The 15180-nt window shown below is 44.1% G+C and overlaps 1 protein-coding gene across 1 annotated transcript in view; it reads left to right on the forward strand.

Moving 5' to 3' along the window:
* Positions 1-15180, forward strand: part of phex (phosphate regulating endopeptidase homolog X-linked) — a 65936-nt gene that overhangs the window by 31132 nt on the left and 19624 nt on the right. Inside the window, exons 4-13 of the mRNA XM_033032956.1 lie at positions 426-512; positions 1093-1319; positions 4589-4657; positions 6545-6661; positions 7914-7997; positions 9088-9233; positions 9476-9569; positions 10564-10692; positions 13341-13442; positions 13879-13956. Coding sequence (XP_032888847.1) covers positions 426-512; positions 1093-1319; positions 4589-4657; positions 6545-6661; positions 7914-7997; positions 9088-9233; positions 9476-9569; positions 10564-10692; positions 13341-13442; positions 13879-13956 — 1133 coding nt within the window. The remainder of the gene's footprint in view (positions 1-425; positions 513-1092; positions 1320-4588; positions 4658-6544; positions 6662-7913; positions 7998-9087; positions 9234-9475; positions 9570-10563; positions 10693-13340; positions 13443-13878; positions 13957-15180) is intronic.

Consider the following 15180-nt stretch of genomic DNA (forward strand, 5'->3'; position numbering starts at 1 on the left):
GTTGCCTGATCCGCGAAGTTACTCCAGCACTTTGCGTCTATCTTCTACTCTCAATTTCCTGATGAAGGCAAATGCGCCGAAAGCCTTCTTGACCACCCTATCTAACTGTGACCGCACTTTCAAATGAACCACCTACTTACACTGCTAGATCCCTCTAATCTACAACGCACCCCAGAGCTCTGCCATTCACTGTGAAGGTCCTGTCCTGGTTTGACTTCCCAAAATGCCACACCTCACACTTCTACACCTCCACATCACTGCATCAAACCCCATGAACCATTCCTAAGCCCACTTGCTCAACTGATCAAGATCCTGCTTTAAATTTTGATAACCATCTTCACTGTTATGTTTTTAAAATCTGTTTCTGATATCACTGTACGCACAAACTGATTTTTTGTTAACTATTTGTTTTTTTTCCCCTGCAGTACTGTTGGAAAACCCAATTGATGCAGAAAACGACATTGAAGCCATACAGAAAGCAAAGCAGCTATATCAGTCGTGTATGAATGAATGTAAGTCTTTCTGCAAAACTTGTCTTGCATCCCTGAGGCCTTTTGCTCTAGGAATAGGAACGGGTGTTAATCTATGTAAAATCTCACAAATTGCATTCAGATGTTCATGGTATCAGCTTGAGCCCAGAAGGGATCTTGGAAGTGTTGAATGATTGGAAGAACACCAAGCTGTTGGATTGCTTCTATCAAGAGCTGCTATTAGAAAAAACTTTGCAAATGGATGTTAAAAATCCATGAGTGCTTATCACACGTTACCCAGTGTTGTCACTTCCACAGCTTTTTGGACAAGTGGGTTTCAAGTTCCAGCTCTCTTTTGCATGGCTAATTTCCCAGAACAGTTCATGTCGCTTTTTCACCCTCTCTTCTCCTTTCTTTTGGTCCCCCACAATAGAGGTTCCCTTTATATTCTTCAATATTCTTAAGCAATTGTTTTGTTTTTATTTTCCTGGAACTCCTGACACTTGGTTATGAAACACTGGGCTGTTTGACACTCGGAGTAGCCTCCTGGGGGCGGGAGGAGACACAGTTTATGCCTTTAACAATATTTTGAATAATTGTTCACTCTCTCCTTTGTTTACAGCTGCCATAGAGTTGGACGATGACACACCATTGCTTAACTTCCTGAAGCAGCCTCCATTGCGTTGGCCTGTGCTGGAGGAAAACAATGGTGCTAACGGAACCTGGAAGGAGAATGAATTTGACCTGCTGGAGACTTTAGCTTTTCTCCGAGGGATATTCGGAAACAACATCCTCATTAGTTTCTTTGTCTCGATTGATGATAAAAATTCCAACTTTTATATCCTGAAGGTTAGTGCCAGCATGCAGTCAAGACTCTCCCCATCTATCTGTGCATTCACTCCAGAATCAACAATGGCTGAGACATTTCTGCCCTTGTACTTCTTCCAATTCAATGTGCAGTGTGTGCCACTCACAATACGGTCTGCTCCACAACAGAGAAACCAAAATCCAGATTGGATGACCGCCTTACAGAGCGCCTCCATTCAGTCCACATGGGAAGAGATTCACCAGGATGTTGCCATGACCTGTGCGATTGAGATGTTGGGAGTGGTTAGATAGGCTGGGGACTTTGTTATTTTGAGCATAGGAGGCTAAAGCGTGACCTCATTGCAGAAAACCACAAGAGGCATGGATAGAGTGAATGCTCACAGTTCAGCCTGAGCTTCCAGCTGTCTGTCACTTTAGTTCTCCATCCCAATCGCATGCTGCCCTCCTGTCTTTAACCATCAACACCTTCACCTATGCCATCCCAACAAAGCCCAGCATCTCATCTTCTATTGCAACACATTGCATCCTCAGGACTCAATATTGAATTCAGTGAATTCAGATAGCCAGCCTTTTCTGACCAGCCATAGTTTTTCTCTCCCAACTGACGCTGCCTGACCGGCTGAGTTTTCCCAGCATTCTCCTCATTTCAAATTTCCACCAACTGCTTTGTTTGGCATCTCCCTGTTCGAGTAGTGTTTGTTATTCCCTTCTGCCCTTAATCATCTCCCTTTATTTACACCTTCTTCAGGCAGATCAGCTGTGGGTACTCACCTCCCTCACGTAGGCGACAGTGGATAGCATGCAACAAAAGCTTTTCGCTGTACCTCGGTATACGTGACTATAAACTAAACTACTATTAAAACATTTAAAAGACATCTGGATAAGCACATGGATAGGAAAGCCTAATAGGGATATGGGGCAAATGTGAGCAGGGTGATGTGTAGATGGGACATCTTGGTCATCATGGGCAATTGGGCCAAAGAGTCTCTTTCTGTGTTGTATTGCTATATGACTCTAGAGCTAAAGGGAGCAATGTCCAACTTCAATGACTAGATGGTGACCCAGAGCAGTGGATCTTCCTATGTGGATCTGTCTTCGACATCTCCAATGGTACTGGGTTCTGCATTGAGCAAGCAACTTAATCTTCCAGGTTCCAGCCTTTTGAGGATGAAAAGTGTGAAAGACTCACAACTGTACAGAGAAGGAAATTTGCCCTGTCGCTGTCTTAAATGGGCCAAGAGTCAAGAGTGTTTGACTGTCATGTGTCCTGAAACGGCACAATGAAATTCTTACTTGCAGCAGCACACCCTTCACACACAGGGTATGTGGATTTGGAATGAGCTACTAGAGGAAGTGGTTGAGGCAGAACCTGAGGTCCTGAACTATAGAGAGAGGTTGGACATGCTTGGACTTTCTTCCTTGGAGCGCAGGAGAGTGAGGGATGATCTTATAGAGGTTTATAAAATTATGCATGAAATAGAATTGGTGAATGCAGTCTTTTACCCAGTGCAGGGGAATCAAAACCAGGGGACATCAGTTCAAGATTAGAGGGGAAAGATGTAATAGAACTTGAGGGGCAACATTTTCACAGAGGGTGGTGTGGACTGAGCTGCCAGAGGAAGTAGACATAAAAAGTTGGAGTAACTCAGCGGGCCAGGCACCATCTCTGGAGAAAAAGAATAGGTGATGTTTCGAGTCGAGACCCTCTTCAGACTGTAGTTGAGGAAGGTACTATAACAACATTTAAAAGTCATTTGGACAGGTACATGGATAAGAAAGTTTTAGAGGGTTATGAGTCAAACACAGTGAAATGGGACTCGCTTAGCATGCATCTTGGTCAGCATGGAAGAGTGCTGAATACTCCAACTGTGGTCTGACCAATGACTTGTACAGTTGCAATATGATATCCCAATTCCTGTACTCAAAACCCTGGCCAATGAAGACGAGCATACCAAATGCCTTGGATTCCTCTCCTACACCTATATTCCTTCATAATTAGACCTCTTCTATCTTGATCTCACACCTTGTCTTTTCATCTCTGGACTTCATCCAACCAGCTACCCATCTGTCCCCATCATCTGTATTCACCTGTCACTTGCCAGGCTTTGTCCTGGCCTCCTCTCTTGCAGCTTTCCCCCACCCGACCATCATAATCGGTGTGAAGAAGTGTCCGGACCTGAAACATCGCATATCCTTGCTCTCCAGAGATGCTTCCACTGAATTACTCCTGCACATTGTGCCTCTTTTCATACCATATGCCTTCTTTGCCATCCTGTCTGCCTGTGACGCGAGTTTCAGGGAACTGATAGGGTAAAACTGGGGTGATCAGTGGGATAATCTGTAAACAAGCTTACGTGGTCAAGAATGAATGGACCTTTGATCTCTCTGTCTACAACACTTCCCATTTACTGTGAAAGTCCTGCCCTAGTTTGTTTCACCAAAGTACAGTACCTTGCATTTGTCTGAGTTGAATTCCTTGGCTCGCTTCACCCTTGGCTCAGTTCAACCGGATCCTATTTGAGCCAGTGTTTGGTCTACGGGGGCGCAACCTATAAATGGGAAAAAATGAAGGCAGCTCATAAACGCTCCCATGGCAAAAGTGCATGTGCCAAAAGTGCACATCTGGAAGACCCCCCTTCTTCTTTGATCACAAGACGGATTCAAACTGTTCTTGCTTGGAAGAACAAAGACCCTTATTGCCACGGTTCAACTGCAGAACCTCCCCCTGCATCTTCTTTCATTGACATTCAACAACACTTCTTCTGTGAATGTTTTTAGATTATTACTTTTGCTCAGGGTGGGAGTTGTCTACCCAGCCCTAAATACCCCTGCATGCACACACCTAATCAAAGCTAAAATAGGACCATTCAACGCTTTGGTGCTCTGATGCTCTGTGAAAGGAAGGGAAGTATCATGCACAGGGGATCATGAAGATTATTTCTTTCACGGATGCTGTCAATTCTCAACTAGCTTGCACACTCTTGGAGCTTGGTTTCCACATCGGGAGGTGAGGAATGGCACTTCTAACAGAGCAGAACTCTCCCTAAATGGTACCAGAATACTAGCCTAAACATTGTTCTGCAGGGAGACTGGGATGCGTGACGTGAGAAAAATGACTTCTAACCATTGGGGGGGGGGGGGGGGGGATGAAATGGAATATCATTTGAAATGTTACAAGGATTTTCCATGTGTACAAATGTAGTATTGTCCTTAGACACTGTTTAAACAGCTTGTCACACTGGAACAAGAGTGAAATATATTTTCATTTTGTCTTTTTTTTTCACCCACAGCTGGACCAGGGGTATCTGTTTCTGCCAACAGTGGAAGATTACCTAACTAACAGCACAGAGGCAAAAAGCGTGAGTGCCTCTTAATCTATGCTGTGTTATGGAAAGGATCATTTATACCGTTTCCTCCTGCAAGGAGGAGTTGTACCTGCTGATTTAGAGTGACATCATCGTTTATTGATATATGAACGTATGGTGAGGTACAGGTACAATGTAAAGGTTGCTGATTGCAGCATCACAGACACATAGATGCATACAACATACAAAATGTAAATTACACAAATTATACAAGACATTGAAAAGAAAAAAAGCCTCACAGACCCGGGTTGATCATGATCTCAGGTGCTGTTTGTGTGGAGTTTGTACGTTCTTCCTATGACCACCTCCAGGTGCTCTAGTCACCTCCCACATTCAGGCTCCCACATGCGGGCTAGATGCAGGAAACATGTTCCCAATGTTGGTGGAGTCCAGAACCAGGGGTTACAGTTTAAGAATAAGGGTTAAGCCATTTAGAACGGATATGAGGAAAAAACTTTTCACCCAGTAGGCAGTGGAGGCCAATTCACTAGATGTTTTCAAGAGAGTTGGATAAAGCTTTTAGGGCTAATGGAATCAAGGGATATGGGGAAGAAAGCAGGAACAGGGTACTGATTTTGGATGATCAGCCATGATCATATTGAATGGAGGTGCAGGCTCGAAGGGCCAAATAACCTACTCTTGCAACTATTTTCTAGGTTTCTATTCGAAAGAAATTCAGCTTGGTAGGTTATTAGGCCACCATGAATTATCCCTAGTGTGTAGGTGAGTGTTAGAATCTGGAGGGAGATGGTAGAAATGTAGGGAAAATAAATATAAGTTTATTATTGTCATGTCTGATAATGGGTGAAGAGACGACTTAGTGTGCCAACCAGGCAGATCATGAGTATGATTAAACCATACCAGGTACAACATGTAGTGAACATTGAAAAATAAACAGAGTGCACAATATAGTGTACACCCACAGTGAAAATGTAGATGAATTGTTCAGATGGAGGTATGCTGGCGTGTGATGGATTGGGCTGCCTTTACAACTCTCTGCAATTTCTTGAAGTCTTGGGCAAAGCTGTTACCAAACCAAGCTCTAATGTATCCTGAAAAGATGCCCTCTTCCGTGCATCTGCAGAGATTGATAAGAGTCATTGGAGACATGCCAAATTGTCAGTGTAAGGATTACAGAATATGATTAGTGTGAATGTGTGCGAGTTGATTGGCATTATCTCTCTGAGCTGAAGGGCCTGTTTCTGTGCAGCATGACTGATTCTTCAACACTGTGACTACAAAATGAGATTAGGGTCATAGAGATGAACAACATGGAAATCGACCCTTCAGCCTACCATGTCCGTGCCGACCATCAACCACACCTTTACACTAATCCTATTTTAATAAGATTTGTTTTAATAGCGAGATACAGCACGGAAACGAGCCTTGCCCACCATGTCCACACTGAACTATTTGGGGAAAGTAGATAGTGGGGCAGAGGCGGAGATAAATACAGGGCTCCTTAAATACAGAGAGTAATTCAAGGGAAACAAGATGACTGCTTTACCTTTGGTTTTTCTTCGCTTTAAACCAACATCTGCAGTTCCTTCCTATTCAGTCTGAAGAATGGTCTCGACCCGAAACATCACCCATTCCCTCACTACAGAGATGCTGCCTGTCCTGTTGAGTTACTCCAGGTTTCTGTGTCTACCTTTGGTTTAAACCAGCATCTGCAGTTCCGTCCTACACATTTTGACTACTTTACCTACCGATCGATATAAACCTACAATCTAAACAACGAGTAGTCCTCTTCAGAAATTCATAATTAAAATATTTAAAAGGGGGATGAATACAAGGTGAAGGTATTGAATAGGGAAGAGGTTGGAGCAGGAAACAACCTGCTGTACAATGTCTGAGACTTCCCTCTGCCTCCTCCTCCAGGCTCGCCGCGTTCTGCTGCAGCTGATGATAGACGTGGCCATTCTCCTCGGAGCGAACGCCACCACGGCTCAGGCTGACATGGAAGCTGTGCTGGAGTTTGAGATTAAGGTGGCGGAGGTCTGTGAAATAGTATAACACAGTAATTGGACAGCAGCATGTACAAATACATTTCACATTCCTTCTCACAATAGTGTTACAAATAGGACTGCCAATGTATGTTGAAATGTGCTATAATGTGCAGAAAGCTTATGCAAAGCAAACGGCATAGTTAGTGCAATCTGTACTATGTTATATAATACCTTTGATCCCACCCACACATTACTTGATACCCTTAAAGCATATGGTTTTGTCAGCCATTTTGCTAATACCATAATATTCTGTGTGGTGAATGTCATGTGATAACTCGGCAAGATTGGAACATGCAGTCCATGCTGGCGTTTTGGTTAGTGTAAACCTATGATGGCCCCATCCACATTCTTGACATTCCGTGGCTAAAATATTTTCTCTTGAAATGCCCATTATTATTTTGTCACTGTTTTTGTGGACCACATATCGGTCAAACTCTTTCACTATCTTAGAAATCTCCACGAGATCACCCTTAGATCTTCACTTTTCCAGGAGGGCATGTCCTTTCATCTTTTTGCATAATTTCTGATGCTTTTTATCTTATTAATTGTATGAGCAAGACCGTTTAACACTTCCAAGTGCACTACATCAAGTGGTGTAGGTTGAGCAGAGCTTTGGTTCCCAATATTTGCTCGTTCAGAATGAATCCAGTATCTGGGTTGTCTTTATAGGGCCCCAGGGATTACATCGCTAGTTTACTAGTTGATTAAGTGATGCACAGGTCAGTGCAGGAGTGATCATGGTTGGGGGAGTAATGCCGTGGGGTCAGGATGGGAGTGACGCGGGGGTTCTGTGCGGGAGTGATGCGGGGGGGGGGTCAGTGCAGGAATGATGAGGGGGGTCAGTGCGGGAGTGACATGGGGAGGTCAGGGGAGGAGTGACACGGGGGGTCAGGGTGGGAGTGATGCAGAGGGTCAGGGAAGGAGTGATGCGGGGGGAGTGAGGGTGGTGTCAGAGTAGGGCTGATGGGTGGGTCGGTGCGGGAGTGATGCGGGTGGGTGATCTGTGTGGGAGGGACGCGTGTGCGCGGAGGGTTCAGGGTAGGGATGACGGGTGGGTCAGGGCGGGAGTGACGGGGGGGTTGGTCAGGGTAAGAGTTTTGCGGGGGTCAGTGTCGCGTGATGCTTGTGTCTGGGGTAGGAGTGATATCGACAAATAGAAGGAATCCTTGAGAATAGTGCATTAATTGATCTGGTGCCTCAGTCAGCTGCTGTTAATAATGAATGTCATTTGCCCATTGCAGATTCTCATTCCACAGAGCAACAGGACGAATGAAGCCACTTACAATAAACTCAGTGTGCTCGACTTGCAACATGCCGTTCCACAGGTAACTGAGGAATAGTTGAAATGAAAGCCCAGCCCCAAGGCCCTGATTCTGCATTGCACGGCCACTATCAGGAGAACCTTTACATGACCAACTAAACCACTTGCCCTTGTCGCTGGCTGGTGGTTTTAGGTCTCCTAGTAATACCTGAACCTCTGGGCTTCTTTATCTTTCCCACTGGCTCACATCAAGGGCTGCACGGTGGCGCAGCAGTTGAGTTGCTGCCTTACAGTGCCGGAAACCCGGGTTCGATCCTGATTATGGGTGTTGTGTGTACGCAGTTTGTACGTTCTCCTCGTGATCTGCGTGGGTTTTCTCCGGGACCTCCAGTTTCCCCCCCCCCCCCCCCCCCCCACACTCCAAAGATGTACAGGTTAGTAGGTTAATTGGCTTGATAAAATTATAAATTGTCCCTAGTGTGCGTAGGATAGTGTAAGTGTGTGGGGATCGCGGGTCGGTGTGGAGCCGATGGTCCAAAGGGCCTGTTTCCATGCTGTATCTCTAAACTAAACTAAACCAAGTGTTTTGAGTTTCAATAAAATATTTTAGCTCAATGCCTCGGTTGTGTGAGGTTTCAGCCTATGCACGCCCTGCCCTTGACAGAGCAACTTCTTCCATTTTGATTGAGATTGGTTGCACAATACTTTGTGCCTCAGGAGAGGAAACAATTTTCTGCAAGTATTTTCAGCAAATGTTTAGAATAGGTAAGGCAGCAGCATCAGAACAGTTAGTGCAATAGGGCATTTACAACAACCCTGAGTGAAAACATCCTATTTCCCCCCTCTCCCGATTCTACCCCAGCATCTGGGTAGGAGACACATTCCCAATTCTGCCTTCATTTCCACCCCCTTCTGTCCCGGTCCACAATGGGACACCTTTGGCCCTTGGTGCAGTGAGGGATTCTTTAAAACCTTGAGTATGAAACACTTGGCCCAGTTATTAAAAGGTGCACAGTGAATCAGTGCGTCAGTCACAACCCAGCTGTTCAGATTACGACAGATCTTTTGCATCGGGACTGCCTTGTAGAGCATGTTTTAGATCACATGTAGGCCATGTTGTAGATCACGTGTAGATCATGTTGTTGTGTCCCTAGTTTGACTGGCTCCGTTACATATGGATGGTGATTGATGAGGAACTCTACCCTGAGCTCACTCAAATTAACATGTCAGAAGAAGTCATAGTGTACGTCCCGCAATATTTCAAGGACTTGTTCAAGCTGTTGGAAACTGTGGATAACAGGTAAACGGAACATCATATTTATTCCCCCTTTTTACAGCACAACGCGCATTCTCTAACCCCTAGATTCATCCATTGGCATTTCTCTTCCGCGTGTGACAACATTGCCTCTCCCAGTCAACAGATAATTGCCTGTTTCAATTTCTCCCAGTCAGTGATCAATTCTTGTTTTAGATTGTGCAACCGTCCAAAATGCTGTCGTATATGTTACAATACGAAGAAATAATTCTGTAACCCATTTACAGAACTGTTGCTAACTATCTTGTGTGGAGAATCGTGTACAGGAGGTTGGGCAATCTCAGCCGGCGATTCCTTGACAGACAACTGGAATTATTAAAGGTAAATGTTGAATGTCCGGTGGGGAAAGACGCGCTGCGGAGCGTTGGTGTCGGTGAAATCTTTCTGCATTAAAGCAAAGCTGCTGTCAGTTATAATAGAAGGGCTGCAAGTAATGCATTTTAGTGCAATGTTGGGTGGCTCAAAGAACAATGGCTGCCACTGGAAGGGTAGGAGGGTTAATCACAGGTTGCTGGGTTACATAGGGCCTGATTATTAAGCAGGGGATTGGCAGCTGGTGTTGCCATCGGGCCAGGACAGCACCAAAGGTTCTGTTTAAACATTTTCAAACTTCACACCAGCCTGCAGTGCTGGCATCACCATTACTGATACAGGCACTCAACACATCTTGTCCTGTTCCCCGCTTATCCACCGGCAGTATCCCATTATATCTTACATTGGAAAAGGCTTGGCATGTATCTCACAAAGTTCTCCATTGTATCTCCCATGCTGTTTACCACTCCATTACATCTGACAACAATAAATCTAACAATGTATCCATTACATCTCATATTCTCCCCCATTATACTCCACACACGGAAATTATTTATACCTCACACTGCATCTGCACCAGATCTAATGCAGACAACCTATGAGATCTTGCATGTATAATAGGTCTCAGAATAAAATATAATGAGGCACTGTGTGCATTGTAATGGGGAGCAGTGTGAGGTACAAGAGAGCATATCAAAGAATCATACAGCACACAAATAGGTCCTGCACTCCAAGGAATAAAGTCCTAGACTGCCCAACCTCTCCCCGCAGCTCAGGCTGGTACAACAATGTGACAAAAGTCACACAACATGATACTCAGAGCTGCATTCATGCAGTTTATTGAAGTGAGTGCAGTTGGCTTAGGGATGAGTTTTGAAATCACAATAAGGAATCTGTGCAGGTGATGTCCCATTTTCTTTTTGGAGGAAACAGGAATATGGAAACTAGTTCTTGTGCAGAGTAAGAGCCGAGAACCTGACTGATGTTTTGCTCCTTGCTTCAGGTGATCATGGGGATGAAATCACTGCCCCCACGATGGGACAAATGTGTGAGGTTTACAGAGTACATCCTGCCATATTCTGTGGGAAGGATGTTTGTGAAAGCACATTTTCAGGAGGACAAGAAAAAGCTGGTGAGTTAGCTGGCGATCACTCACACTGTTCCACATCTGTCTCGCACATCTGTAAGGACCGTTTTAATTTCAAGGTCATTTATCATTTTCCATGTATGTCACATCACCTCTGTCTCAATTGTATCGTAGTCTGCTCTCACTCTCGCCCCCCCCCACCCAAACAGATCAAAGTAGAGGTCCCCTGGTCCTTACCTTTCACCCCACCAGCCTCCGCATACAACACATTCTCTGACATTTCTGCCACCTTTAACATAATCCCAACACCAGTCACAGCTTCTCATCTCCACCCATTTGTGCTCTCTGCCCATCTCCTGTGGCTCCACACCACTTTGGTTTCTGAGGGGCCCTATTCTCTCTCTGTTCACCCCTTTCCCTTAATTCCCTTTGGAATTTCCATAATATTATCTGCTACAGCTATCTCCTGCCCCCTTTTTTGACCACCTATTTCCTTTTAAGGTATGCTCAGTTCCTGAAATTATTCCATGGATACACTTGATCCCAGCTGCTTATACCTGCTACATACTGCCTCCTTTTTCCTGACAAGGCCTCAATTTCTCTCATCATCCAAGCTTCCTTACTCTCACCTGCCTTGCCCTGCACTCTAACAGGAACATGCATGCCTTGAACTCTTGTCATCACACTTTTAAAAGCATCCCACTTTCTGGATGTTCCTTTGCCTGCAAACGATCTACTCAAATCAACTTTACCAAGTATCTATCGAATGCCATCAAGTTTGGCCTTGCTGCAATTCAGTATTTTAACTTATGGGCCCGTCCTGTCTTTATCCATAACTATTTTAAAGCTAATAGAACAGTGGTCGTTGGTCTCTAAAGGTTTGCCCACAGACACTTCAGTCACTTAAACTTCCTAATTTTCTGAGAATAAATTTTATTATGCCATCCATATATAAATAACTCCCTTGTAGGCCCTCTACATATTGCCTGAAGAAACGTTCCTGAACACATTTGACAATTTCCACCCTGTCTAAGGTCTTAGCACTATGACAGTCTTTAATGTGGAAAAGCAATTCAAGAGGCACAAAATGTATGCATACTGAAAGAAGATTCTTTAGAATTGGACTAAAAGAAGTAGAAGAATTTGGCAAACTGGAAATATTGTGAAAATTAGTTAATTCATTTTGAAGTATACTTTGTATTTGCATGTTGTGTTGTATTCTACATATTAATCTTCCACAACTTGATATTTATAATAAATAAATCATGGAAATTACAGAGTATAAGGAGCCAATCTGCCCCAATGATAATATTTCAAGTAGGGTCCAAGTTGTTTTTCAATGGTGAGACTCTCACCTGAATCTCTGATCAAGGTTTGTCAGATTCTCAACTCTAACATCACGGATTAATCAGCGAGGAATTCTTCTCCATTGTGTGCATTTTCTAGTGATTCAACGTGAATTTGCCATTGTGCTTAAATTTGTGGCAGGGCAATGTTCAGAAGCATAATATTGCAATAAGAGGAATTAAGGGCTCTGGGGAATGTGTATAGGAAGGAGTTGAGGCCAGCCAAGATCATATTGAATGGCAGGGCAGGTTTGAGGGTCCTGGTGGCTAGCTACCCCTCTGATTTTTGTTGTTTTTTAAATTTTTTTAAAATAAATTTATTCAATTATTAAAAAATAATATTACACTACAATAAAACAAGCCAGAACCCACCACCATAATACAATACAAACATGTAATAAACTACTATACAATTATGATACAATCCTTATTGAGGATACATTCAACACCCTGCGGAGCCCAGCGGTCCCGGAACTCCCTCAGGGTGCCCGCAGACAGGGCGTATTCCCTTTCTAATCCCACCCGGGCACGGACGTAACCCCGGAAAAGGGGCAGGCAGCTGGCTCGGGTAGAGCCCTCCACCGTCTGGCGCCGTGACTCGCGGATGGCCAGCTTGGCCAGGCCCAGGAGCAACCCAACCAGGACATCTTCAGCCCTACCCCTGATTTTTGTTGTTGTTGTGTTTTGGGACCATATTAAGGGGAGCTTCCAACAATTCTCTGGGTATTTTACAGCAAGAGCCCTAATACCCCAGAGCCTTTTCACTCTACAAGCCACCAATCATCAATGTGAGGGGACACTCTGATTACCTCTGAGTGCTGCTCCAAAAATTCTCAAGAAGCTCAACGACATCCAAGACAAAGCAGCTCATTTAATTGCCATCCAATCCATAAACCTCAACATTAATTTCTTCTGTATCAGTGCACAGTAGCTGTAGGGTGCACCATCTATAAAACTCACCTAGGCCACACTAATATTTTCCAAACCCACAACCTACTACCGAGGGCAAGGAACGCCACCTGCCTTGTTAATACATCGCCAATCCTTCATCAGCAGTGGTGCGGGAACAGTTTAATCAGAAGCATGGCAACAGCCAAGCTGATAGCTCACCACTACCTTCTCAAAGGCAAATTGTAAGCAATGTTTTCAGGAATATAGTCCAACTACAGAAATCAGAACAGTTTGATTATCCCATTATGGTTGTCCTCATACAGCTGCAACGAGTCTTTGCTATGATTCAACAATGTAGCAAGGAATAAAGGATAACGGCAAAAGTGAATCTCCGAACATCACTTCTCAATGTAATTTTCTATTTCATGATTGATCCTTGAATTCCTGCCTCTGTAGACTGAAGATTTAGTTGCTGGTGTTCGTTGGGCATTTTTAGACATATTGGATAAGGAAAATGACTGGATGGATGCAGAAACCAAAGAAAAGGCAAAAGAAAAGGTATGTTTTGCATATTTTAACAGAGCTACATTAAAGTTGATGTTTAAAGCACTGGATTGAAGCTTTATTGATAGGAGATGGCGGAGCGTCACTCAGAGAGGTGACAGAGTACACGTCAGGAACGTCTGACCAGTGAGCATGGTATTACACTCACCATTGACACATGTTCACCATCACCATTGACAACATGTTCACACATAGCACTGACACATGCTCACATTCACCATTGGCAACATGTTCACACTCAGCACTGGCTCTCATTCCACAGATCCACAATCATTCCACCGTCTTGCGCAACCTCCACAAACACAATCGCCCCGCAGACACTCACTCGACAGTCACACGCTCGCTCCACAGTCGCACACTCTTTATAGACCTACACTCGCCCCCCCCCAGTTACAATTATATCAGTAATTTATTCTTTTTTTCTTTTCAGGCGCAGGCTGTTCTTGCCAAGATCGGATATCCGAAATTCATACTCATCGATGAGATTGTTAACGACGTCTGCAGGAATGTAAAGTACCCGAGTTCTGATTAACCCCTGGTGCTTTGTTACAGCTTGTGTTTCAATGTGTTCCGAGTTACTCCTTAGCCACAACAACAAGAGGGGAAGGACTTGATCCATGGGCAATCGTTGTGGCTGGGGAAATAAAAGGAAGAAGCATCCTTGTTTTTGGAAAGCCAAGATGTGTTTTTTGCAATTGCTGGACACATCAGTTCCTCGAGAATTTGTTTTATGAATTATATTTGTATTAATTATATTGTTGGTTGAAGCTTATGGATTTTCATTGGGCTAACCATAAAACAACTTCATAAGTAATGAATTTCTGTGATAGACAGAACTGCTAGTCAGTGATGTCCATTGATCTCACACTTGCTGGGAGTAACTTTAGAAGGTTGATGCTTTTGCTCAGCTCCATTTACTCTTCGAATAAAAATGCTTTAAACTGAGGAGCAAGGGAATTAAGGCGGCCACTTCCTCTCATCACCATTTAACAGTCATCTTGTGGAGTTTGCACATTCTCCCTGTAACCAATTGGGTTTCCTCCGGGTGCTCCGGTTTCCTCCCACAACCCAAAGACATGCAGATTTATAGGTAAATGGCATCTGTAAATTGGTCCTTGTGTGTAGGAAGTGGATGTGGGAACATAGAAATAGTGTGAACGGGTGATCGATGTTCGAAATGGACTTGGTGGACCAAACGGACTGCGAACCTTGCTATATTTCTAAACTATAACTGAAATCGGGATAATTAATTACGAGGATTGGCAGGCATGTATTTTCACTTCCCTCCTGTCCCTGACAGCTCAATCAGATAATTAGATAAGCTGGGTAGAATTGACCACTGGACTGCAAGAATTAGTATATTATACATTAATTACTCCACCCATGGTGGCGTAGCGGTAGAGTTGTTGCCTTACAGTGCCAGAGACCCTGGTTCAATAATGTCTGTACGGAGTTTGTACGTTCTCCCAGTGAATTGTGTGGATTTTCTCCTGGTGCTCTCGTTTCCTCCCACACTGCCAAAACATACAGGGATGTAGGTTTATTGGCTCAAGTAAAATTGTAGATTGTCTCTAGTGTGTGTAGAATAGTGTTAGTGTGCGGGGATTGCTGGTCAGCACGGACTCGGTGGGACGAAGGGCCTTATTCCGCAGTGTATCTTTAAACTAAACTAAACTAAACACTGCCAAGGACCAGATAGGCACAGAATGAAAGGATATATCTGACATCACAG

The sequence above is a fragment of the Amblyraja radiata genome, chromosome 14, assembly GCF_010909765.2.
Source record: "Amblyraja radiata isolate CabotCenter1 chromosome 14, sAmbRad1.1.pri, whole genome shotgun sequence".
Taxonomy (NCBI): domain Eukaryota; kingdom Metazoa; phylum Chordata; class Chondrichthyes; order Rajiformes; family Rajidae; genus Amblyraja; species Amblyraja radiata.